Source organism: Nomascus leucogenys, chromosome 2 (assembly GCF_006542625.1).
Source record: "Nomascus leucogenys isolate Asia chromosome 2, Asia_NLE_v1, whole genome shotgun sequence".
Lineage (NCBI taxonomy): Eukaryota > Metazoa > Chordata > Mammalia > Primates > Hylobatidae > Nomascus > Nomascus leucogenys.
The window spans coordinates 134,816,728-134,844,088 of NC_044382.1; the positions used below are offsets into that span (position 1 = coordinate 134,816,728).

A 27,361-nucleotide genomic window follows, 5' to 3' on the forward strand; every position below is an offset into this window, starting at 1 on the left:
CAGCATAGGAGTGATCACAGCCAAATGGAGATTGCTTATCTGAAATATAAGAAGATACTTCAGAATTATGTGGCATATCTGATCAATGTAAAGCAAGAAACATGAGATAACCAAGATAGAATGGAGAGCAAGGAAACAGAAGTTTTTAGAAGAAATTGATAAAATGCATAGTGCCAAAAGTAGATATTATTTATTTTGGGAACAATAAATTCACACTGTGTGGTTTTTCTTTTTTTGAGACGGAGTCTCACTCTGTCAACCAGGCTGGAGTGCAGTGGCACAATCTTGGCTCACTGCAACCTCCACCTCCCAGGTTCAAGCTATTCTCGTGCCTCAGCCTCCTGAGTATCTGAGATTACACACATGCACCACCAAGCCCGGGTAATTTTTGTACTTTTAGTAGAGATGGGGTTTTGCCATGTTGGCCAGGCTGTTCTTGAACTCCTGACTTCAAGTGAACCACCCGCCTTGGCCTCCCAAAGTGCTGGGATTACAGGTGTGAGCCATTGTGGCTGGCCCTGTATGGTCTTTTATAAACACAAATAGCAGCTCTCATTCTCCTGATCTTGCTTCATTTTAATTCTTACTCACCCTCCGACTGGAAGGTTACTGGTGTCTAATGACCACTCCGTTGGACTGCTGTTGGAATTTGGGTTTCTGAACATTTGAATAATTACCTCCAGCAGAAGTACATGATCATGGGATACACTGTACCAGGACAGTGTACCAAATAAGACCCCCCGCTAGAGCACTAGACAAAAGATGAGAATATGATAAAGAACATGAATATGAACAATAAATTTCTATTTTGATAATAGGGATGTTTGAAGGAATAGAGAGGAAAAAATAACATTCAAAACCAGGTTTTCAAAATGGTACTACACTTACATATCTGTGTGCCTCAGGCATAGTGAGAATGTGAGTAAGAAAACTATCCAAGCAGAGTATGGTGGAGGGATTTCAAGGAAATACAATGCACATGGAAAACAGACGACAGAGCAGACAATGTCACCACATGCTCCCAAAGTAAGCAAGAATGGGAACACTTTGAAAAAGGGGAAATTTCTTCTAAATAGAAGGACCATGAAAACAGAGGAACTCTTGGATTTGCAGTCCCTATAGCCTAAAAGGGACCCACATATTTAGGAGGGCCTGGCTGACTTGGCTGACATTAGATACATCCTAGCAACTAATGGATTAGGAATCACTCAAGGCTCCACTTGAGGCAGCGGCTTAAGTTCATGCACCACGATGGAGGTGGTATCTCCTTATTTTTGTTCTAAACTCTCTCTTTGAATTTCAAAGGAAGCCCACCACCATTTAAATAATTTGGAATGTGTGAGGCACTCCCCGTTCACATTGTCTAAGCTGTTCATGATTTTCAAGATTTCAGACATGTCCCTCAGTAGCATCCTCACATCTAGATTAGTAGCATCCTCATATCTCTCACTTTCTGTCCAGCCATCTGTGTTAACCACACCCCTGGACCTTTTGGATGTCTTTCACTGGGTATGGGGCCCAGAATATCAGATTACCAGGTGAAGACACCTCGCTGTGTTATCTGAGCAGAGGGCAATGTTCCCTATTTTGCTTGCCTTACTTCCTTTGATTATGTTTAATGTTTGTAGATCACTTTGCTATAAAACTCACAGACTTGTCTTCAGAAAAGACATTCTTAAGGGGTAAGGCGCAACAGCCCAAATGACATGATTCATGACATCAGGGACTGGCATTTAGAGAAGGGCAGGCAGGAAACCAGCTGGATGAATAGAGTTGGGGTCTGTGGGAAAGCTCTGCTCCAACTGGGAAACACATATACATTTTTAGCTTGAGTGATCCTGAGACATGCAACCCCTAGGTGTCCCTGTGGCAGAACCAAGCCAACCATTAAGGAACCCAAGTTAATAACTAGCCCAGTCTCTGTATATATGTATAACTGAATCACCAGCTCTCCCTTTAAGACTAACAAATCATATCCACTGTCTTGGTACCCACAGAAGTATACTATGGCCTTCTCATGGAAGAGGGAATATGCAGTGAAGTGTTGAGACCTTCTCTCACTTTTCATACTTAAGGCATTTTAAGGGTGCAAGAGACACTTTTAGAAAAATCTGTTTTATAGTTTACATAATTACCTTTCTAGGTTAGGGGTATTCGACTTAGGGTATAGGGCTTCAGAAAATCTATGACCCCTTTGAACCTGTATTTGGACAATGGATGTGTGTATATTTTGGGGGAGACAGTTCAAGCTTTTATCAGATTCTCACACATATCTGAGATACAGGAAAGGGTAAGAGGCACTGTTCTGGAGCATTTCCCTAAACTGCCTGAGACAATCCTTGATTCAATCCAACTTTCTGAAGTTTGAGAATTTTTTTTTTTTTTTTTGAGATGGAGTTTCACTTTTGTTGCCTGGGCTGGAGTGCAATGGCGCAATCTCAGCTCACCGCAACCTCTGCCTCCCGGGTTCAAGCGATTCTCCTGTCTCAGTCTCCCGAGTAGCTGGGATTACAGGCATGTGCCACCATGCCCGGCTAATTTTGTATTTTTAGTAGAGACGGAGTTTCTCCTTGTTGGTCAGGCTGGTCTCGAACTCCTGACCTCAGGTGATCTGCCTGCCTTGGCCTCCCACACCTGGGATTATAGGCGTGAGCCACCGCCCCCGGCCAAGAAATTTAAGAATGCGGATTCGGTTGCCTTCTGAGAATCGTCATTTATCCTTAGACCCTGACCTTCTCCTTACTCCTCAAATAAAAATTAAAAAATTGACAAAGGGTGCAAAATATAAGATTAAAAAAATTAACTGTATAGTTTTAGATAACATACGACAGCAGAATCAAGAAAGCATCCAAATTAAATTAATGGGCTTAAAGGAAGGAGAGGGCTTTTACTGAGCAACAATGGCAAAAATTCAGATAATATAAAAAGTTCAATGTGCAAATGATATCCATAAAAGAAGAGAGTAAAAGATGAGCAGTGACAGGGAGAAAGCCAAAGTTTAAGAGGAGAAGATACCATTGACACCTCCGGGCCAGTTTCCTCATTTATATCCACAAATAGGAGACTATTAGAGTACCCAGAACAGTGCACAGGGTAAGGCCTCAGGAAATAATTGCTAGTAGTAGCAGTAGGAGGAGTATATTAAGGTAACCAGGATGTTGAGAAAAAAAAATCAGAAATAAAAAATATAGCAAGGAGCCGGGCGCAGTGGCTCAGGCTTGTAATCCCAGCACTTTGGGAGGCCGAGGCGGGCGGATCACGAGGTCAGGAGATCGAGACCACGGTGAAACCCCGTGTCCACTAAAAATACAAAAAATTAGCCGGGTGTGGTGGCAGGCGCCTGTAGTCCCAGCTACTCAGAGAGGCTGAGGCAGGAGAATGGCATGAACCCGGGAGGCGGAGCTTGCAGTGAGCCGAGATTGCGCCACTGCACTCCAGCCTGGCCGACACAGCGAGACTCCGTCTCAAAAAAAAAAAAAAAAAAAAAAAAAAAAATATATATATATATATATATATAGCAAGGAAGGTTAAGATTCATTTTCTATAAAATCTGAGACTAGAGCTTGCAAACATTATGCTAAGTGAAGGAAGCCAATCACAAAAGTCCACATACTGTAGGATTCCTTTCATAGGAAACAGAACAGGCAAATCCATAGAGACTGAAGATAGATTAGTGGCTGCCTAGGCTGGGGGTGGGGGACAGAGAAGGGATGGCTAGAGAGTGAAGGCTGCTGTGTATGAGGTTTCTTTGGGTGACGAAAATGTTCTAAAATCAACTGTGGTGATGACTATACAACTGTGAAAATACAAAATACCATGAAATTGTACACTTTAAATGGTGAATTGTACGGTATGTGAATTTTTATATCTCGATAAAGCTGTTCAAAAAATCTGAGACTGGAAGACCCTTTAGTTAAGAAAAATCTGAAGCATCCTATAGATTTCTCTAAGGAAACCCTCCATCTTGCATAAATTCCCTTATGTAGTTATTTCCTTTGCCTTGCCACATCTTCGTCTAACAGAGTGATTTTTCAGATACACATAAGGCATGTCTTAAGAACAGCTGACGTAGGTATATTTTGATAAATGAATTCAACATTAAAGTCATAGATTTTTAGCAGATAAACCAGTGTTTAGAAAAATATTAGAGCCATTTATTACCTCCATCTCTCATGCCTATTCTCCCATCACCTACCAACTACATAATGCAAACAGCAAGCCTTTGGAAGTGGTGAATTGTGAGGAAGGGCTGCCTTATTTTCTAGGATAGCGCATATTTTCCCTTCATCTCCCAATTTCTGCTTTACTGACTCTTCCCAGATATAAGTCCTTAAATGCCTATAAATTCTATTTTACAACTTTCCTGCTGCTCCTACGTGTCAGCATTTCATATAAGCTATATTAGCCATTTTTCCTCGGAGCCCTAAAAGACTTTGAACCTCACTACTTATTCCAACTTTCTATTTATAATAGCATTGCTAGAGGTGAAGCAATGATGAAATAATGAGTGGAAAACATTTCATTTTCTTCTTGTAATCTGACCTCAATCTTCACAAACAGATCTTTATACATTTTCGTAAGTGGCACATCTAAGAATTAAACTTTTTTTTTTTTTTAGTATCCAAACTAAAAGCTTCAAAAGCATATTATTTCTCTTTCGTGCTATACAAGCACCAACATAACTTTCTTCTCACACATCCATCACAGTGTAAATCTATCCCTCTAACTGTAATGATGGATTGCAAAGAAACCGCTTTATCCCAAACAATCTCACAGGGTTCCTATCTCTTCAAGAAAGGAGGCGGGCAGTGACGAGGCATGCCACAGAAACATACATTCCATGAAGAATGAGGAGGAAGGCAAAGCCTGAAGACCTGACGGGGTCTTTTCTTATCGTCCCCCAAATCTGCTGCACCTGTCAAAAAAAGTGAGGCAAAGAATTGAGGGAAAGCCACAAATAACTGAAGACAAAAATCAGTGTTTTCCTTTATGGGTTGCAAAATAAGGTTTACCAATCTGAATTACCTTGATGGTAGTTTTAAAGAAATTTGTCTCACAAGTGTGTACAGCCACATAAGGACTGATTGACCTTCACGACCATTCGTGAAAAGAGGGAAAGGTTTCTGACAATTTTGGGTTAAAAGAATCCTCCTAAGGAATTGGTGACATAATGACTCAGTAAAATGAAGACTCAAATGCAGAGGAAGAGTAACTAAATGAGAAGAAAAAAAGAAAGGCTATGTAAGTCACTTGGAAATGAAGAATGATTTTTCTGGCTTCTGATAGGGTGCTGTAGCCAAAAGCGTTGCTTTCCAACTAGAGTACAAAGAGACACAGGAAAGAAGTGCCACTCTACTCTTCCAGCACTTGATCTGGCACAGCTCAGGGTGTTTTTTAAAACAGACTTTATTTTTTAGAGCAGTTTTTGGTTCACAGCAAAATTGAATGGAAAGTACAGAGGGTTCTCATATATCCCTGTCTCCCCCTGTCCCCTATAGTCCCCTCTACTGTCAACAGCCCCCACCACAGTGGTACATGTGTCACTAGTGATGAACCTACCTTGACACATTGTCACCAAAGCTCATACTTTACATTAGAGTTAACTCTTGTGTTGAACGTTCTATGGGTTTTGATAAATGTATAATGACACGAATCCACCATTATAGTGCAGACTAGTTTCACTGCCCTAAAAATCCTCTGTGCTCCACCTTTTCATCCTTCCCTCCTTGCTAACTCTCTGATTTAATAGACAAATCTGGTGTCAAGAGGAAACAAGGGCTTTACTCATAATTTTTTTTTCCATCTTCCCCCTTCTGAAACACATCTAGTTTCTTGGAAAGGCTGGGTATTGGCAAAGAAACCCTCAGCTCTGTGTGTGCATAGGTTCATACCAATGAGCAAACGAAAGAAAGTACTTTAGAGCCAGGAAGGAAGCCAGGTGCAATGGTCTGAATGTTTGTGTCCCCCAAAATTCATATGTTGAAATCCTAACCCTCAAGGTGATGGTATTAGGAAGTGGGGCCTTTGGGAGGTGATTAGGTCAGGAGGATGGAGCACCCATGACTGAGATTTGTGCCCTTACAAAAGAGACTCCAGAGAACTAGCTCTTCCCGTCTACCATGTGAGGACATAGTCAGAAGTTGGCAGTCTGCAACCAGGAAGAGGACTCTCACTAGAACCCAACTATGTCAGCACCCTGACCTTGGACTTCCCAGCCTCCAGGACTGTGAGAAATACATTTCTGTTGTTTATCAGCCACTCAGTTTACAGTATTTTGTTATAGTAGCCAGAATGGACTGGGACACCAGGTGTGGTGGAAAGAACGTGGGCTTTGGAGATAGACCTGGATTCTTCTTTTTTTTTTTTTTTTTGAGATGGAGTCTCACTCTGTTGCCCAGGCTGGACTGCAGTGGCACGATCTCGGCTCACTGCAACCTCCACCTCCCGTGTTCAAGTGATTCTCCTGCCTTAGCCTCTCAAATAGCTGGGATTACAGGCGCCTGCCACCATGCCCAGCTAATTTTTGTGTTTTCAGTAGAGACAGGGTTTCACCATATTGGTCAGGCTGGTCTCGAACTTCTGATCTCAGGTGATCCACCCGCCTCAGCCTTCCAAAGTGCTGGGATAACAGGCGTGAGCCACCATACCTGGACCACCTGCATTATTCTTTTGCCTTCACTTACTAGCCCTGAGGCTGAAAGTATTTAAGATCAATGAAGAGTGACTGAGGTCTGGGTTGCAGCTTCCTTATCTACAGAATAGGATAATATCTGCTATGAGAAGGATAACTGAGACATTGAAATAAGATGATTATATAAAGTGTATACAAGCACAACATAACTTTCTTCTCACATATCCATCACAGTGCAAATCTATCCCCTTAACTCTGTAAAACTAGATTGCAAAGAATATTGCATGTAATATTTTTCTTTTGCCTCAGAAATGGGTAAACAAAATTTAAGAAGAAAAAAACTCTGGGGTGTGAACATCTTGATAAACATAGATGGACTCACATTAATTAATGACACTGGACTGGAATCAAGATCTGTGCCTATTCTGGAAAGTAAAATGCTTTGCACAAACAGGCATAGCAGGTCTCATTCAGTGAATAAACAACCACTGATCTCCCTGTGCCTAACTGAAGATACTTCTCTCTGCTCACTCGTTTACAACTGATTGTTAGGCAGTGTGAGGGATTAGTTATAATCATGTATTGTTCACAATATTTCACACATTAGTCATTTAAAACTATGTATTCTTTCTTTGGAGTTAAAAGTCAGTTGTTGACACTTAAAACTGAAGATGCTTGTGGAGGGCTGGCAGGAGCCCCCAGCAAGGAGCGTTATGCATATTCTGTAACTCTGCTTCTGAAATCTGCACCAGGGCTTCTGCAATTTATGTCTCCCTTCAGCTCAACCAGGTGCCTTGTACCCAACACAGGGCAATTCCTGAGAGTTAATTGTGCCTTGTTATTTCAGCAGGACTTAGGATAAAGGTGATTACCAGCTGTAGTTATTCAGTGACATTTCACTTCTCCTCTCTCAGACTCCCCTTTACAAAGCTTTTCTGCCAGCAGCCCATGACACCTTCACTTCCACCACCCCAACACCCATGGAATAACTTCTAATTGTCTGCCTTTCAAAGAAGTGAACTCCATAGCTGTCAACATTTGCTGTACTAATTGTTTGCACACTTGGAATTAGCTGAAAGGGTCCGGAATCTTTCAAGATGATCTGTCTCTTCTGTTAACTTCTTCTTATTCTTGGCCCAGATGTGCTTAAGGAAAACCTGGCTGGATTTCCTCCCTATTTGAGAACACCTAGGGATGAATCAGTGAAGACCATGGTTTTCTCCCTGGCCCCAACAGGCTATTCCTTTGAAGGGTATGCCATTCACAAAATGCTAACGTTTGTTAATTCTGGGTAGTAAATACACATCTGTTTGTCATATTATTCTTTGTCCTCTTCTGTATTTTTAAAAACATAGATTAAAATGAACATGTTATATGAAGCAATTCTTGGTGTTTTGCATCTTCGTGTCTCTGCTCATAGAAGTCCTTGGAAAGACGAAGAGGGCTGCTATCAAGGTGGACAGAGGTCCTCTTGAGAATGTGGGTTCTCATTTGTATCCAACCCAAGTTCACAGCAAGGATCAGAACAATTGAAAATAACAGAATCTGGTCATGTAATTCTTTTTATACACAGAACTGCATTTTCCCTCCAAATTAATCCTTTACCAGCAGTGGATGGGCTGAAAACACAGACACTGAACAGTTAGCTCACTTCCATCTGGCACGGCCATGTGAACACTTCGGTTGGTTTGCTTTTTTAATGAAGTGATTTTTAATGAAGCAAGCTGTGAATTTAATGGATACCTTCAAAGAGCTTCTTTTGTATTTAAGCTTTAAGTAACAAAGCAACTGCCAAATTAGCCACCAAAACAAGAGACAAATTCAAGACTGGACGACTGCAGGATCAAGGATTGTTGGGGTGTGGTCATCAGAAAATGTCATCTCCACTGCTGGCACAAAGTATGGTTCCATGAGTCCACATGGAGGCAGGCGGCCCGAGGGATGGTGTGCTCAGCGACCTTGTCAGAGGTCAAGAAAGTACTTGGCTGACACTACAACATACTCAGGCGCAAGATGTTATAATTGTATTCTCATCACCGTCCATGCTGGTACACTGTCTTCTAGAGGTTCATTTCCCTTGTGATTTTGAATCAATCATTTCAGCTCACTTATAATGTGGGCACAATAGGAAGGAGATCATTAGGTTCGGTCTATAATACCCTGAAAGGAAGATGAGGTGTTGGTAGAAAGAAATGCACAGGGTATTAGAGAACTCTTTTAAAGGTGAGAGAAGTCACCCAGTCCTAAAACCTCAACTGTAAATGCAGGAAGGAATGCAAGATGGTGGAGGGCTAGGTGTGTACAAGCAAAAGGCAAGGCCTGGGGAACTGGAGAGATCATGTCCCACCCAAAGGCATTCAAATTCCTCAATAAAAGTATTGATCCAATACAATGCACTTATGACATGCTATGATACTGGTCCAACTACCTTACTCACTAGGCTGCATTCATGGGTTAGAATAAACAAAGGGGCTTGCCTGCCTTCATATAAAGAATGGAGTGGTGGTCCTCGTGCCTATAAATCTTCTTGAATCACTTTATATTGCTGATTGAAGTGAATACTCTGAAACCAAAACTCGTAGTTTTACTTCAATGAATATTAAAAATCAAAACCAAACCAAATCCATTATAATAACAGTCCAGCAATGTCTCCACCTAAGTCTCATGTGTGTATACATATGTGTGTGTGTGTGTGTGTGTATACATATATATATATAAAATCTCTATATAATCTATCTGTATATATTAGCAGCGAAGTGAATTCTTGAATCTATTAAATAGCAAGTGCCAAAGTACAAAGTGGTTTCTTCATAGCAGTTCAACTCTGCTCCCTATGGTATACCTGGAGATTACACTGAATCCTGGGCACACTTTAAAACCATTGTCCTCCAGTGACTTCATAAAAAAGATTAATAAATAAAAAAGTTTGAAAAAAAATCCTTAATCCTCATCTCCCTACCTTCATATCCTATTATTCTGGGTAACTGCTATGTGTGAAAACATGCTCAGTTTCAATTTAGCTAAACCTCTGATTCACAGGGAACAGCTTTTAAATCGTTCATACGATTCTTATCAATCAGCTGGTCATGTGTAGAGGAAATAGGAATACGGAAACTTAATCACTTCCACTGTGAAAAATCACTGTGTCTCCCTGATCAGAGGAAAATCAGATCCTAGAAGGCCTTTCCTCCAGATTCCCACTATTTCTTGGCTGTTTCATTTAAATCACAACATTGTTGAGCTGATCTATAACTTCATGAGTTTTCCGGGCAAGGGTGGATGTTATGAATACATATCTTAGGAGAGTCTCAAAGCCTAGTGGCAAATATTCCATCACTAAAAACCGACGTTACAAGTATGCTATTTGCTTATCGTAAGATGGGCTTCCTTGGCAAACTGGTCAACCAGAAATGCTTTAATGGCAAAAGGCTGGAGTCAAGACACAAATTTTAGGGGAACAAGTCATGGTATTTTTATGTGTGTTACATCTGCTCCTCCTTTTTGCTATCTACTGTTGTGAGAAGTCAGGGACCCCGAATGGAGGGACTGGCTGAAGCCATGACAGAAGAACATGGATTGTGAAGATTTCATGGACATTTATTAATTCCCCAAATTAATACTTTCATAATTTCTTACGTCTGTCTTTACTGCAATCTCTGAACATAAATTGTGAAGATTTCATGGACACTTATCACTTCCCCAATCAATACCCTTGTGATTTCCTATGCCTGTCTTTACTTTAATCTCTTAATCCCATCATCTTCGTAAGCTGAGGAGGATGTATGTCGCCTCAGGGCCCTGTGATGATTGCATTAACTGCACAAATTGTTTGCAGAGCATGTGTGTTTGAACAATATGATATCTGGGCACCTTGAAAAAAGAACAGGATAACAGCAATGTTCAGGGAACAAGAGAGATAACCTTAAACTCTGACTGCCAGTGAGCCGGGCGGAACAGAGCCATATTTCTCTTCTTTCAAAAGCAAATGGGAGAAATCGCTTAATTCTTTTTCTCAGGAAGGAACATCCCTGAGAAAGAGAATCTGTCCCTGACAGTAAGCCTCTAAAATGGCTGCTTCGGGGGTGGCCATCTTTTATGGTCAAAGCTGTAGGGATGAAATAAGCCCCAGTCTCCCGTAGTGCTCCCAGGCTTATTAGGATGAGGAAATTCCTGCCTAATAAATTTTGGTCAGACCGGTTGTCTAATCTCAAACCCTGTCTCCTGATAAGATGTTATCAATGACAATGCGTGCCCAAAATTTCATTAGCAATTTTAATTTTGCCCCGGTCCTGTGGTCCTGTGATCTCGCCCTGCCTCCATTTGCCTTGTGATATTCTATTACCTTGTGAAGCATGTGATTTCTGTGACCCACACCCTTTTTGCAGACTCCCTCCCCTTTTGAAAATTGCTAATAAAAACTTGCTGGTTTTACGGCTCAGGGGGCATCACGGAACCTGCCGACATGTGATGTCTCCCCTGGACACCCAGCTTTAAAATTTCTCTCTTTTGTACTCTGTCCCTTTATTTCTCAGACCGGCCGACACTTAGGGAAAATAGAAAAGAACCTACGTGACTACTGGGGGCAGATTCCCCCGATAATCTACGTTTTGAATGCTTTTCTTTCAAGTTTTGTGTGATTGGACACAGACCTTATGAGATTTGCCTCAGTTGGACTTTATCAGAAATTCATCCACATCTGACTAACATAGATGATTGCAATGTAGTGCTCTTGGGTTGAAACTAGCTCTTGTTATACTGGCTTACCTTGCACCAAGAAAATACGAATAATACATCCTGTAGAATGTAGTAAATAGATATCTACTAACCATAAAAGGATTCACCAATATTTAGAGTAAAAGAGACTAAAAGATTTAGACTGGCCATGTAGGTAGGTAGGTAAGGTAGGTAAAGTAGGTAGAGAGGTAAGTAGACACACAAAATCAACTCACTGAGGTCTAATTATATGCCATACAGTATAGCCATTTTAAATGTAGGATACACATTTTTTGAACAATAACTTTTAGCTATATAGAGACCAAAAGATGTCACGGAGAGTTCTTTGCTCACTGTCTTCCACAGGGAAGCTCAGAGAAGTTGAACCAACCCACACAGATGGCCAGTGGCTAAGTGAGGAGGGCATGCCCAGTTTGGAGGTTCTAATGAGAATCAGCCCACTGATTTGCCATTATGAGTAGAAACTCACCCTTACAGGCAGAAAAAAAGACTTCACATAGCAGCCAGTGTATATACAACAGCCCTGGGTTCCTGCCCAGTTAAAAATGAACATCCAACTGCGGGCTGCAGAGATAAGAAAAGGAAGTGAAGAAGTGTCTTAGGAATGGTGGCATGAAGGGGGATGAACAGTTATGCAGAACGAAGGACTGAGAGGGTTTATTGACAACTGGAAGTCTGAGGTGTTAAAAGTAATTTCAACCAATGTTAGCGTTTAGATGCTGACAAATAAAATTTATAAATGACTTTTTAAACCGCTTCCTCGAGCAACAAGAGCTGTTATTGTCACATTGATTTTGAAATTCAATGCTATGGAATTTCCTTGCTTTAATGAGAAGGCAGATCCAACTGGTAAACAAAGTAATGATTAACCAATTAAAAGAGTAAAACTGAGAAATAAAGTAACACTACTCCTAATCTTTAACCCAAATAGGCAGGTTTTGCTGATTTGCTTAAAAAAAAAGATGCATGTTTATCTTGAGGTGAAAGTATTGAGAAGAGATGCTCACTAGGAATAAACTGCCCTCTGATAAGAAGGGAAAAGTCACTTAGTCATGTCATTTGTTTAAAACTCTGCCCGCACCTGGTTCTCATTTGTCCTTCAGCTGAGAAACCAAAGACAACTTCTTTTTATTGCTTGTGCTCAAACAGCAAGTTGATTTCGCCATGGGATGATCAAATGGCCAGCCTCCCCCAGCTTGGGAAGGTTTGCCTTTCACTTTCAACTTGTTCAATCATCATTAACTCTGAAAATTGTCACATTCCATTTGTGCAATGAAAATTTCATCACTGGTGACCGTTTGGGTGAAGTTTTCGTAGGCGAGGCCCTAAATCTTGTAGAGCACCTCACACATTCTCAAGGTCATTTGCCTTGTTTCCTTGTTTAATGACAGTTGCCTAAGATCCAGGAATGAGTCTGTGACCTGACATCAGCAACTCTGAAGACCCCTGTGTGTGTAGGTACATGTTACCCTCTCTGAGACTGAGAGAGATCACTGGGTGATTTGCCACATGGATTTCATCTGAGAAAAATTAGGGTATGTACATGCATGTGTGCACACACAGATACACACACACCCTCCTTTGTTATATATCACGTGCACATACACTGGGATTTTTACTGGGGAAACGCTAGTTAAAAAGATCGCTGGATGGAGTCTATTTCAAAGAGGGCTTCCTCACTCTGGGAAGCCAGCTTCCCTGGAGAGGCTGCAATATCAAATTGGGGAGGTTCCACAAAGTTTCTGGAAAGGAGAAATAACCTTCTTTTTACTTTGCCATTAGGCTTAAGAAATCTTCAACTCCTTTGTTTATTATTTAATTATATTTTCCCCTCTGCAGATAAGTTCTAAAATGTTAAAGCCCAAAGAATCTGGCACAAGGCCAAATTCCCCACAGGCGCTTTCTGAATATGAATTTCTGAAAGTGGATGTCAAGTGGCAAGATGGCTAAATTAAGAGGTCACTAGATCCCGACTCTTAAGCAAAGCATGGAGTGTACTGGGGCAAGTCAAATAAGTTTTAAGTTTTGTGCCATTTGGCAAGTAAGTCATAATAGCTAAAACAGGCCCCGGTTAGAGGTCTTGATTTAATTTTCAAGGTCAAACCCAAGAGAATGTATACACAGAGCTACAGAGCTCTCTAGCGTCTTAAGCCTGGGCGCTAACACACTTATTAAACAGTCTACAAGAAGCGCTTCTTGATTTCCAGCACTAGTTTTCATTCCAGGGCTTCACTGAGTTAGCTGCTGAAATAAGGAGGTTAGGAGCAGGTCTGAATCATAGATACAATATCTTGGCTCCCTTCAGCTAGCTCTGGCTCATAATATATTAAAATATTTACTGTTGCCAATACCCAACTTTTTTTTTTTTTTTTTTTTTTGGAGACTGGGGTCTTATTTTGTCACCGAGGCTGGAGTGCAGTGGTGCGATCTGGGCTCACTGCAAGCTCCCCCACCCAGGTTCACGCCATTCTCCTGCCTCAGCCTCCAGAGTAGCTGGGACTACAGGCACCCGCCACCATGCCCGGCTAATTTTTTGTATTTTTAGTAGAGATGGGGTTTCACCGTGTTAGCCAGGATGGTCTTGATCTCCTGACCTTGTGATCTGCCCGCCTCGGCCTCCCAAAGTGCTGGGATTACAGACATGAGCCACCTTGCCCAGCCAAGAGTTCAATAATATTAGGTTATTGGCTGAAAAAAGTTTGTGTGTAATTTCCCAAGTGAGATATTTTTATTCAAACTGTTGCATATGTGCCCTGTATTCTTTTAAGTGTTTTATAATATTAATTCCTTTAATCCTTATAGTAATTCCAAAAGGTAAAGTAACAAACCCGAGGTCACAGAACCCAGGACGTCTGGGTCTATATCCATTAAACTATGGAGCTACACTTTTTCATGAAGACTTCTCAGGATATGCAACCCAAATGCCCATTTATCTGCTGCTTCAAGTTGGGCAGATGGTGTGCAAGGAGAAAGATGTTTGATCTGTTGGTTCCATTTCACAGGGATTGAAAAATGGAGATCAAGTCTCTAAACCGGCCCTTTCTCCTTATACTGATTTATTCTGCTATCCTTCTACTGCTGGATCCCAAGTGAGCTAGCAAGCTCTCCCTTCTCTGTGTCTGTCTGTCTACATCTCTCTTTCTCAGACACACACACACACACACACACACACACACACACACACACACTCACATAGCTATTACCATGCTTCAGTAAAGCTGTACAGGGATTGTGATCCAGGCATAAAAACAGACATCATTTGCTCATTAGAGCTAAGTTTTCAGGACGTGCCCCACTTACTGACCTCCACTAACGGCCTGGGTTTGCGCTCGACTGCAAACCTGAAGTGGCAGAGTTCACAGTAGCTGGTGTTTGAGGATGACAGCCAGTGCTCCAGGCAGCTCCGATGAATTGTTCCCAAGGTCCCTGTACATTCACATGGAGAGAGCAAGTCCTCTTGGCTGCTGCCCTCGTGGCAGATCCTGCACATCGGCCGGTCATTGAAGGGGCTGCAAGAGAAGGAGGGGCACCTGCTGGTCACTGGGCTGGAAACCTTCACCAAGTGGATGGCCCTCTAGCTCTTGTCCTTTGGGCCCTCCCCAGGGCAGCTGCTTTAAGATCTCTTAGATCTATACTTGACCTTGGCAATGGGGCAAATGATTCTGGGCACTCTAGAGCACTTGGGTCATCTACTTGTGACAACACAAAGAAATAGGGGATTGCCAATATCAAAGTAGCTGGGTGTGGCCCAGGATCAAAAATGACTGAAAACAAGCAGTGGATATTTTCACTTGACCAGGAAGAGCAGGCTATGGTTGATGTGGTTGAGACCTGTGAGCCTCCGTCTGTGTGTGTGTGTGTGTGTGTGTGTGTGTGTGTGTCTGTCTGTCTGTCTGTCTGTCAGGTATTTTTACCTGCTCTCCCACCATCCAGTACTGTAAACCAGGTTTCAGAGTTTTACAGGCTCAGTGTAAATAAAGGAGGCCTAGAATCATGAGTTAAAGGCTGAGTGGGGCACATCAGTCACCAGTCTCAGTTTGCAGAGGACCGAAGATAGTCACTGCCTCATCCTGTTCTGAGTCCTAACCAATTGCTAAAAGTTCTCCAAGAGTCAGAAATTACATATTAAATGTTTTTCTATTTTTTTCCTTTGCACCAGCAGCACAGATTTTAAATGGAGGGCATATGGGCAATGTTTATAACATGCATGGGAGTGTGATTCAGTGTCTGAGGGCCACCATGCCCAGGGTGGGATGCCACTGCACCAGAGGGGTTGACTGATCATTCAGACAGAGGTAAGAGAATAAGGTGTGAATGACTCGTCCTATGTTAGAGGTCAGAAGTGTCAGCACTGACACTAGGGGGCAAATCCAATGTTGATCCACCTTTTAAATGCATAGGTTAGAAGTCCCATTCTGAGAAAAAGCTGGAGAAGCCAAGGAGTTCCTATTAGCCTGGCAGCCCATAGCTCCCTATCCAACAAGAGCACAAGAGGAGACAGTGCTGGTCCGGATAAGTGGTCTCCAAGCTGCTCAGAGCCTGCACTTGGGCTTTAGTTCATCACTTGGGAAGGCTCAGGAGGTTTTCACAATAGCACTTCATAGGGCAGAGTGTGCGTGAAGGGTCAGGGATGGGGGACCATTGAGGCTGAAGGAGGGGACAGCGGAAGAGACCTCCAAATGATAAGAAAAGACCCACCCAGAAAGTAGCCCTGGGCAGTGCTTCCATCAGGCAATGCCAGTCCACATGCACACCAAGAATGTCACTTCAAAAGTTTTGCCCACAAATCCAATCACTTTGACTCAGTTGCCTGAAGTCAGATACCTTCTTAATCCTGTTCCAATAGGACTACCTTTGTTACCTACTGGAGACAACAAGAGAGCATAACAATGTCAAAATAACAACCCTGTATCTTGCGGGTTCCTTCCCCTCCTGGCTCTTCGTAAGTATGACTTTGAGGGGAAATCTTGATAAGGTGAATTTTAGCTTTATATCCTATTGCTATAGAAACGGCAATAACAGAACTCGTGTAGTCTTTTTTTTTTCCAGCACCTCCTCTCACCTGACACAAAGACCTGAGCACTAATTACATTCCCATTAGCATTTTCCATCTGACAAAGAGTTCTCTGGATCAATTACAGATTCATTTATTTTAATTGTGGTACTACCTCTGGGTGGCAAGAGTCCGCACTACCGTTGACAGCAGCTGCCCGTCCTTGGCTGAAACTTGCATGACATACTGTGGCTGCCCATTCACTAGGCTGCCACAATCCTCCACCGTCTTCACCACAGGCGCAGCTGAGCTGGTGCAGTCTGGCAGGACTTCGGGCAGGTGACTGCAGCGGCTGGTTGTCATGGTAACAGACAGCAATTACTCTGCTAATGGCTTCCACATTCATACAGGATTTCCATCTAAGAGAGATCAGAAAACAGTTTACTTGGGCAGGGTAGTTAATAGAAAATTGAGAATTATGGGCCACCAACATCATCATCATGTCATTATTTAATACAAATAACAGGGGTAGCCTAGATGTGGCACATTATCTTGTTACTATTTAATATAAGTGCACACACACACACACACACAGCCCACAAGAAACAGCATATATGGTATGAACAAGACAGCAAGCATGTCGGTGTATATAAACATTTAGCAGCCCTGCTTTCCACGAGGGGACAGAATGATGACTCTGAGGCCCAGATCTGGAGAGAAGATAAGCAGTTCCCTGCTCTGTGCCAGAGAAGCAATAAGTCTTTGTTGACACTCTAAAAGTTACTAAAATTATTATTAAAAACATTCAGAACTATTTTTTCTGGTAAGCAATTTATTCTCCATGCAGCTTCATTCTGAGATACTAAGATTAAAAAGACAGAGTAAGAAGGAAGGAAAATAAAAATGAATTTGGCCAAGTATTAATAGCATGCTCTAGGACAATATTTGCCAAACATGAATCACTCAATGACTGTACCACCTTTCGACTTTTGCCATATCTGTTGCATAATAAAATTTTCTACTCAATACATCTTGAAATTAACTTCCTTTAAAAATGGAACCTATTTTAGCTTTGTCTTCAAGTTATTCATGAAATGAGTTTAATGAGCTTTTATTTTCTAATGAACATGACAACAAATACGTTAGCATGATGTCTTGTTTGTGTACTACCTAAAATGCAGACGTATATGCATCATCATAGGGAAACACATAGGAGAACGTGAGAAAATAATGAATGAGATCTCTATCACCAATTAAACATAATCCGTTACGAATAAGGGCCTTACCTCCTAGGCACATGGTTTATCATATAAACCGTGAGGAATTCTGCTCCCAATCTGTGTGGTGAAGGCTTGGGTCATGACCTCAAGTTCAAAGCACTCAGACCCACTGGAGTGAGGAACTCCACTGGATTCAATAATAGGTCAGCATGTGACACATAAGAAATAGAGGTTTTTACAGAAACTTGAAGGAAGAATTCTGTCCGAAGGTGAGATGACAGTTTCATGGCTAGGAGTCCTAGCCTGCTCACCTCAAGCTCCCGAGCTCGACATGGCCTGGGCTCAGTAGACAGCAGCAGGATTAGTTGACGGACTGAGCTCACATCAATAACCCATTTAGGTGGTCAAGGCCCAGACTTAAATAAATGAAATATCTTGTCATTTGCACAACCCAAAACCCCAAGAGGATTCCTGGAATTCAGCAAGGGGTTGTTTTCTCCCAGATATTTGTCTCTACTTCTTACATTTTCCTTGATCCCCATGGTTCTGGAAAACAGGATCTTCCCAACTTTCAGAACAATGTGCATCAGCTGGATGTTCTCAGGGCAAGATGCAGTGTTTCCTGATGAAACTGACAGTTTCCCTCCCAACAAGCACATGTCAAGCAGGCTTGACTGTCCAAAACAATCGGACGTGATCGTCATCCCTTCCTTGCTGCCGAGGTGTCTGGCTGGCTTTGCACAAGCAGCCTCCCTTTCCCACCCTCACTGGCTGCCTGGAGTCCTCTCAGGGTCTGCGTCTGCCCTTGCCCAGCAGCCCTTCTGAACCCACAGTGGGGAGATGGCTGTGGACTCCAGTCCTTGTCTGAGACCTGATGTGGGGGCACAGGCAGGGGCTGCCCCACTCCTGCCATTTTCATGACCAGCAATACTGAACATTCACCACAGTCAGTTAGTTGGTATAGAGTGTAGTTTTGCTTTTTAAATAGGATTTTTTGCTTTTTTAAAAAAATTACAAAGCAATTAGTATACGGTGTGTTATAAAAACTATGGAAGAGCACAAAGAAGACAATAAAACTCATTCATAATCCCACCATTCGGATAACCCCAGTAAATTTTTTGGGTAGATATCTTTTTATTTTTTTGAAAGGGTTGGCAGGGTGTAGCTGATTTGTGACTGGGGCCAGACAGTTGTTTTGTTTTGTTTTTAAAAACTGAGTTATGGTAGCTTTCAGACCGAAAAACAAAGAGATGTTAAAAGAACAGCCTCTTCTAAAACTGTGCATAACTACTCTCCTCTGGCCTGCCCTTACAAAACTCCATTGACATGATTTTAAATTTTCATAATGCTTCACAGTCACAAAGTGTAACTTCCTGGCACAGCTCTCTTGCTTCACAAGGCAGCCATAGATTAAGAGCCAGGGGTGTATTGGCAGGAAAAGCAGACACAGTGACCTTCTTGCCGCATGGAATCATTATGTCTAGATGCACTCTGAGAGTCTATTTTCGGGTTTTGCATAACTCCAGCTCAGAGGGCCAAACACTCCCTCCCTCTACTTGATGGAACTGGAAGACGGTAAGGAGGGGGTGTGCAGAGTAAATAATGGGACCCAGGGCTGCCAGTAGTTAGGCTACCCTCAGTGAATTGCCTGTCACCCAGGCATATAACAGCCCTAAGTTCACACACTTGTAACCTAGATTAAGTCCTCATCAAAGGAAGTAGTTCTAAATGTGTGACCTAAATCCGCAGTAAAATGTCCTTAAAAATATTCTAGAAGCAGAGCTTCCCTTAAATTCATTTTATATATGTATTTTCACTTCTGCATGATTTCATTTCATCTTTCACAGGTAAAAGGGATATTATTTGCCACCTGATCAGTTTATTCCATTCGTAGTGGGTGCTGGGCACTGAGTTTAGCATAAAAGAACAAAAGAAACCACACCTTGCCTTCTCCTACAAGCAAGCCCTGGCTCTTTCTCTTGTGCCATATCTGCAGAACCCTGCATCCAAGATCCTCTAAGCCCCAGCTCAATTTAGGACCTAACTAAAATGATAGTCCGGTCCAGCATTCCCTGAAAAACATACCAGCATGTCTTACGTATACCACACATCAGAATAACCTTAAGATTCTAAGACTGGCATGCCAGCAATGAGTCCCAACAGCCCTGAAAGACCGTGGACTTGAATTAATGGGCTAAGAGGGATTACACAAAGCATTAGCACTCTTGAACATGGTGGGGATGGCTGAGTTGGTTCTAATCTCAGAAGAGTGGATCTAACCACCTACTCAGGTGGCAGAGGAGGAAAGGAAGCACACTCTGCCCTAATCTCAGTGAAAGAGAAGTCCAGAGGCCTAGATGCAGGCATGGGGCAGGCAGGAGCGGACCTCACAAGCTGCATGCACCAACTGGCATGCTTATGTTACACCTGGGGCAGTGACAAATGGCCCACTGCATTTTCCTGTCTAGTTCAAAGCCACCTGGGAAAACAGCAGGCTGTTGCCGAGGATGCTAGAAAGAGCTGAGCTGTTGGTTTGCAGTCGAGCACGGGTATTCTATTGAGCTTTCTGCAAAATTTCAAGCACTATCTGACTGCTTTCTTATCAATGCCAGTGCACTGCTCTTGTGGTAAAGTACTTCCCAGTCTACCTAAGAATTCTCTCTGGGAGGGAGCGGTGTATGTGTAAACTTAAAACATCAAATGGCACTGGTGGGATGGGTCCTTTGCTGGCCATGCTTGACACCTTGCATAATTTCTTTCTCAGGCTGAGAATAAAACATGATTTGGCACTGGCCAAACTCAGCTGCACACAGTGGGAGGAGCAGGAGTAGGTGGATGAGAGGGAGACAGTGAAAACAGAGGGGGTGGGCAAATAAATGAAAGCCTGATTAGGGAATTGTTAAAATAAAAAGGTTTGTCTGTTAAACTGTGACCCCAGAAAAGGACAGGGTACAGGTTTCACAAAAGCAGGACACCTAACCAGGCAGCAGCGATTCATTGCTGCATTTCTGAATAGGTTGCCACTGCTAAGTGATTTCCATGGGAGCATGGCTGGCATCAGGAGGATGTGGCCACAGGTCATGGGGGAAGGGAAGGGAGGCAGGCTCTGCTCACCTCTGCAGCCCCTCTGCCTCAGCAGCCCCCAAACCTCCAGGAGAATCATGAGTTAGGGAAAAAGCTCTGTTGTTGGAGGCACAACACCAAAGCCTACACTCTGGCTTTCTACTCACCAAGGTAAATCACTCAGCCTCTCAGACTTTTCCTGAGATTTCCTGAATATTTGAAATTAGGATACTAATACATCCTCCTCACCTGGTTGTTTGTGAGGTCTAAAACAAGATAATACATATGAATTCACTTTGTAAGCAGGAACATGCCACGTACAGAGAAGTTTGAACTTTATTATTATGTTAACCTTCATTTCTGCTCTTTTTCTAGCCTGGGCTACATCTCATTTCTGTCTTTTATTTATTTATTTATTTATTTATTTATTTATTTATTTATTTATTTATTTTTGAGTTGGAGTCTTGCTCTGTCACCCAGGCTGGAGTGCAGTGGTGTGATCTCCGCTCACTGCACGCTCCGCCTCCCAGGTTCATGCCATTCTCCTGTCTCAGCCTCCTGAATAGCTGGGATTACAGGCGCCCGCCACCACGCCTGGCTAGTTTTTTGTATTTTTAGTAAAAACGGGGTTTCGCCATGTTAGCCAGGATGGTCTCCATCTCCTGACCTCATGATCCGCCCACCTCGGCTTCCCAAAGTGCTGGGATTACAGGCGTGAGCCACTGCGCCCAGCCTCATTTCTGTCTTTTAAAACTGTCTTTCCTCATGTCTGGTCAATCTCTACCATGATGTACCTTTTGCATCACACTTGAACTCTGACATTGACCATGCCATCTGTCTTGGCTAGGGAGAACAGAGGGAGCGTCATCCTTGCATTTCGACTTCTCATTTTCCCTGGCCCCATTGCCTTCAGATCTGGAAGATAGGTTTCATTCTTCCATGAAAATGCTTAATAAAGATATATGACAGGTGATGGGATGATCTGTGCAGCAAACCACCATGGCACACATTTACCTATGTAACAAACATGTACATCCTGCACATGTACCCCCGAACTTAAAATAAAAGTTGAAAAAAGAAAAACAAAGATATATGAGGAAAAGCTGCTATGATGTTGGACATATGTGGGTCTATTTGTCAGAGCAGCTACCATTATCTTAAATAATCCAGCATGTGATAAATACACTAGAAAATAAAACACAGGCCAATCTCAAGGCCCTTTTCAGGCCTACTTGTATCAGAACCACATTTTCAATGCCAAGTCAACATTAGTCTCTTAGATGGAGGTCAAGAAGTGGGAGAAATTTGTTACATTGGCACCTCTGTTTGGGTAGGAAAATGACTCAAAAGGTTTAAAGGTGAAAATGAGAGCAGGAGATTGTGAGTGCTGGCTGGCACTGACATAGTCATGTGAGCTGCCTGGACAGTGGTCTAAGCAGGCCCTCACTTGGAGGCAGTCTGGAGCAAGTCTGGACCTCCATATTCAACCTTCATACCCAATTCCAGAGATTTCAAGAAGTAATAACAAACTATAGAAATGATCCCCCAAAGTAATGAGTTTAGTAACAGGAATAAAGTTTCAGTCCAGCAAGATGAATAATCTCTAGAGATCTGCTATACCTATAGTCAGAAATAACGTATTGGACACTTAAAACTTTGTTAAGAGGGTACATCTCATGTTAAGTGTTCTTACCGCAATAAAATACAATTTTTAAAAAGAAGAAGAAGAGGTAGGCTCCTCAGGTCTCAATATGTGTCCTAGAGGGATCCTGTGTTACCTCTACAACCAGAGTTGGTTGACAAAGCAAATCAAAGAAGCAAATTCATTTATTCATCCTTCCATCTATTCACTATTTTTTTTTTTTTGAGTACTTATTAGGTATTCCTAGGAAGTTTCTGGTGGTGCAGGGTCCAGCCATCTCAAATCCTACTTTACATTTCCCAAGGAAATGTGGAGGCCACCAAATAGTCTGGAGAATTCCCCAGACCCTCACTGGGGTGGCAGAGCCATGAGGACCTAGCACTTTTCCACAATCAATCATGCCCTTGCTCATTCAGGGGAAACCACCTGAGGCCCTAAGTTTGGGGACCAACACTGAAGAACTGACAATGGCTAGAAGTCTTTCTGCTCCCACAGAGTTCTGCGCCATTAATGCTGGTCCAGGATCCGTAAGTCTGACCTTAGTTTTACATGAGTGAATCTGCTTCAGAAAGGATTTTTAAATGTCCTCTGTGAGAGGCTTAATACGTGGGGAGCACAGCCTTCTCTAATAAGACCAATGAATGGACAATACAAGGCGGTCAGTGACTGAAATGGGAAAAAAAAATGGCAATAATGGTCTGTCCAGGAACTTTCCTCTCTGAGTTAGATTTTTACACTTTGAATTCTAAGAACAGTCTCTGAGAATAGGGATGCTGCTCTTTGATAGAACATTCCTCTGGCTTTTCAGGCATATTATAACCCGACAGTGCACTGCATGGCTGATGAACTGACTTAAGAGTATCCTGAATGTTCAGAGAAAATGAGGCAAGGTAGGAAATCACACAGTGACCTTCCTTTCCAATGAAAATAGAGCAAATGACTAATTTCAAAACCATTAACATGGAAAAGCGGCATATTTCTTCTGAGAACAGGACACAAAGGCTCTCCAAGGAGATTGCTGTGACATGATTACCAGCAACATTTAAGTTTTCAAAAACACGCCAAGGAGGCTATTCACTAACAATGTGTAGCGGCAAAGTAGTTGCTTCATTAAACTTAAATAGCCGTGGCATGGCTGTGCTTACAGACTGCACTACCACATTATACATTTCTTTTCTGGATGCTTCACTGACCTCATTATGTGGAGCACAGAATTTGTCATTCCAAATAAAGTGACCATCCAAATCTTTACAAACATGTCCATCAGGCGCTTGATGAGCCTGCAGAGTGAAACACTGGCCAGCCCAGTGAATTTTAAAAAATACTTCTCTTTTTGTTGTCTCATTATTTTCTGCTAGGTGCTCATTGTCACATTTACAGGGCACGGTTAAGCAGTAAGCAGGTGAAATGCCTGTTTCTGAGCATGAGGGAGGTTTTGATTTGGGGGTAATGGCATATTCTTGAGACATGTATAAGCCCCAGTGATGAGTTAGAGGGAGAAAAAAAACCTGACCAGCATAAGGCAAGTTGGATCTGGGGAGAGTTACCATAATATGTTCCTAGTGTACTACCTTAAAGTTATATTCAGAGTTACTTATCATTTCTCATCCACATGATTAATTCTGATTCTCAGCCACAAGAAGTATCCAAAGTATCAGACAGATCTCTTTTTTTTTTATTATTTAAGATTACTGTATTTTCTCTTCAGCCAGGTAAAATCCTCTAGTTCTGCTGAAGGCAAATCAAGTAACAATTATCATATTTAGACATATTTTCCCCTCAACAAGTACTTATGAAATTAATTCAGATTTTGGAGGCTATCCATTTTTCATTTAATTTTAATTATATAGATGAAAATGGCAATTAAAAATCCCACAACAACCCTATGTGTTCAAAGACACAGCGACAGCTGAATTACACTTGTAAATAACAACTGGCTCCTACACACGGAGCCCCACTGAGCTGAGGGAGGGGGGTTGCACAGATGAGTTCTGGGCACTCGGGAATAATGAGGGCACATCAGAAAAGTTTAAACATCAAGTTCAAAAATTGAGAGGAGCAGGCAAAACATAATGAGACATTCATGAGACATTACTCAGGGATGAAAAATTAAAATGTACTCTTCAAATGATATTCAGTGTGACCAGCAGCAAATAGCTACCTGTCCAGCATGCATAAGGAAAGGCATGAAGGGTACAACATGCTGGTCAGGATATCTGATAATACAAGAGAAAAACATCTCAGTCACAATGAAAGCTAAATATGTTCTAAGGACTGAAGGCTCCCAATTTGTTTTTGGGCTCACACACATTTTTTTTTTTAAATCAGCATCCAAGTGAAAGCCTATCATGAAGGAAGTTGATTTGGGATTCATTTCCAAGTTGTACCTCACTTTCCTCTGCATAAGCAACCCAGTATTAGCTAGATAGATGTGCTAATTCTTAACCCAAGCCTCCAGAAGCCTAGAATAAAGCCAGTTGTGAGCTTATTTTAAATCAGGATTCCTTGGAACTTTCCTCTTCCCCGTTTTACCCAGACTACAGGGAGGCTGCAGTATTGTCCATTGGCAGGGCAGTCTAAACTCTGCATTCCATCAGGCTCAGGTAGGCTGGGCCTCCCTGTGCGTTCCCTGGAGCACTTTCAGGCCCACAAGGACCCACAACACATTTGGCTGCATTACTTTGCATTTACACATAAGATAAGGTCACTCAGCTTGCCAAGGAATATGAAGTCTAAACCTCCTTGGACTTTGCATTTCATCCCCTTCCTAGGCATGATAGATGAACTCTCTATCATATGCTACATAATACCAAACATCCTCAAAACACCAATTGTTCTTTCATGTATGCTCTACAGAAACAAACCTGTCTTGAGTGTTCCTTCATGGTCTTTTCACACATTTAGCTTTTGAGTAAGGAGCTGTCTGGGGACCTTGGGGTTGAGGAGACCGAGCTCTGGTTTTGGGTCAGGGAGTCCTGGCTTTGAACCACCACCCAGCTGCTTATCAACAGGAGAGTTACTTGACGCTGAGCCTCAATTTCCCCCCTGAGACTGAGGACCTGAGGTAGGTGTGGGCCTGGCACATAGAGGACTCTTGATAATGCGAAGTACTTAAGTCTGTAGAGCAACAGGATGAGCTCAGAACAATGGGGCCATGGTAGGGGTACAAGAGGCACCTTCCATATCCCACCTCTAGGCTCCTCACTCAGCCCACCTTCCTCTACAGTTCTCATTACCCCTGCCCCCATCTTCCCAAGCCAATAGCTCATGAACACAACTACTGACATCTGCTTTGACAGTCTTGTATAAACAGGTAAAAAAAGAAAATCACAGAAACTCCCCCTGGAATTACTTTCCTTGGCCTTAGACATGGCTTCCCTCCTCTAAACCCCAACACACATACTGACATATACACACAAAAAAATATAGATTCTTTTTGATTGGCTCCCTAAAATGGGTCCAGTCTTTTAAACAGTCAAGATACCAAACAAGCACAAGAACAAAGTAACACATAGCCAAGGACCGAGTTACCCGAGATCACTTTATCACTTGCTGTCTGCATAGCCTGTATCCTGGATTCTTGCAGACCATGAAATGGATGGAGAATAGGGTCTCTCTCTTGGTGATGATACTTATTTTCTATGTACCTCAATGCAAAGCACTTATGTACCTCTTTAGGGAACCTCTGAGGTGCTATTTTTTTCTAACTGGAACACATGCCCCCTCCCTGCACTTGCTCCCTGGCTGGGACCTGCCTGCCTGTATGGGCACAGCATGCATCGTGGCCTGGGTGGCTGCAACAGTCCCCTGCATCTTGGTACAGAGTGGCCTCTCTTCCACACCCCCACCTGCTGGAGCGCCGGCTCCATCTGGACTTTTTCAGTGGGAGGACCGGCGTGCTGTCTCCACAATCCTCCTGGGAAGCCAAGTGTGTAAGGCCTGTTAGAAATGCCCATAGTGTGTCAGCTTACACAGAACATCCCCTTAAGTCATTTAGCCACTCAGAAGGAAGGTCCTGAATCAAATATCTGTGTTGTTCTGTTCGTTTTTTTGTTTTTTTTTTGTAGGCCCAGCCCTGCCAAAAATAATGGGTGAGGTTTCTTACCCGGATTCAGCCTGTTTGATAGAAACAAAAACAACTTTATATTGAGACTGAATTAAATTATTATCCAAGGCAAAATAACTAAATAATATACAGAGGTCTACCCTTATACATTTTCATCTGATGGTACTTTTCCTTCAGGACAGACAAAAAAATTACACTATTAATAGCAACAGTGTGAATGTATTTTTCTATTTTCATAGCACTATTCATTTTCCGTCTTCTAAGTACTTAATAAATACAGTGGGCCTTTACTGCCTTCTAGGGTGAAAATAACACTTATGCCCCCATGGAGCTCATTCATTTGTTTTATGGGCCAAAAAAATCTCTAGTGTGTCACAAATTAACACAGTGTTCCTGAGGACTGTGTTTTATTCTTGAATCTCCAATTTCACTAATAAATGTGAAAAATACATGTAGCCAGATAAGTCCCAGGAGACCAGCCACTGCAGATGCTGAAGAAAGCAAGTTACTCCAGCCAAGATCAGCATTAACTTCAACCAGAGACTGTTGGTTTCCCAAATTCTCCTCCAATTGCCTGTTATAAGGCAAGGAACTTGGTTTTTAGTGACCAACCAAAAATCCAACAGAAATAGGTTTTTTTTAAATTTAAGTAAAGGAGATCATCAAAAAAATTTAAAAAAAGAAGTTGAATTATCAGATAATGACCCTTTTCTAGTCAGAGCTCCTATCTTGCTTCTAGGCCATGGACCCCCCACTATTATCCTGAGAGAGATTTGTTATTTTTTTCCTTAATATTTTTATTATGAAAAGTGTCAAACAAATAGAATATGACAGTAAATCCACATATATCTTATCCCAATCTAAATTTTTTTATGCCAATATTTGTATTTTACTTTTTGCATTTCCTTCCCTTTGTTCATAAAAATTGTTTACAAGATTACAAGAGAATGTATATATGCCAATCTAAAAATTAATCAAGATTTTATCGCATTTGTTTCACCTATCCTTTCTT

General features: G+C 42.1%; 1 protein-coding gene across 1 annotated transcript in view; it reads right to left on the minus strand.

The window, feature by feature from the left end:
* MARCHF3 (membrane associated ring-CH-type finger 3) overlaps positions 1 to 27,361 on the minus strand; it is a 158,953-nt gene that overhangs the window by 20,801 nt on the left and 110,791 nt on the right. Inside the window, exons 2-3 of the mRNA XM_003259906.3 lie at positions 16,534 to 16,777; positions 14,670 to 14,874 (exon numbers count right to left, since the gene is read on the minus strand). Coding sequence (XP_003259954.1) covers positions 14,670 to 14,874; positions 16,534 to 16,721 — 393 coding nt within the window. The 5' untranslated portion in view covers positions 16,722 to 16,777. The remainder of the gene's footprint in view (positions 1 to 14,669; positions 14,875 to 16,533; positions 16,778 to 27,361) is intronic.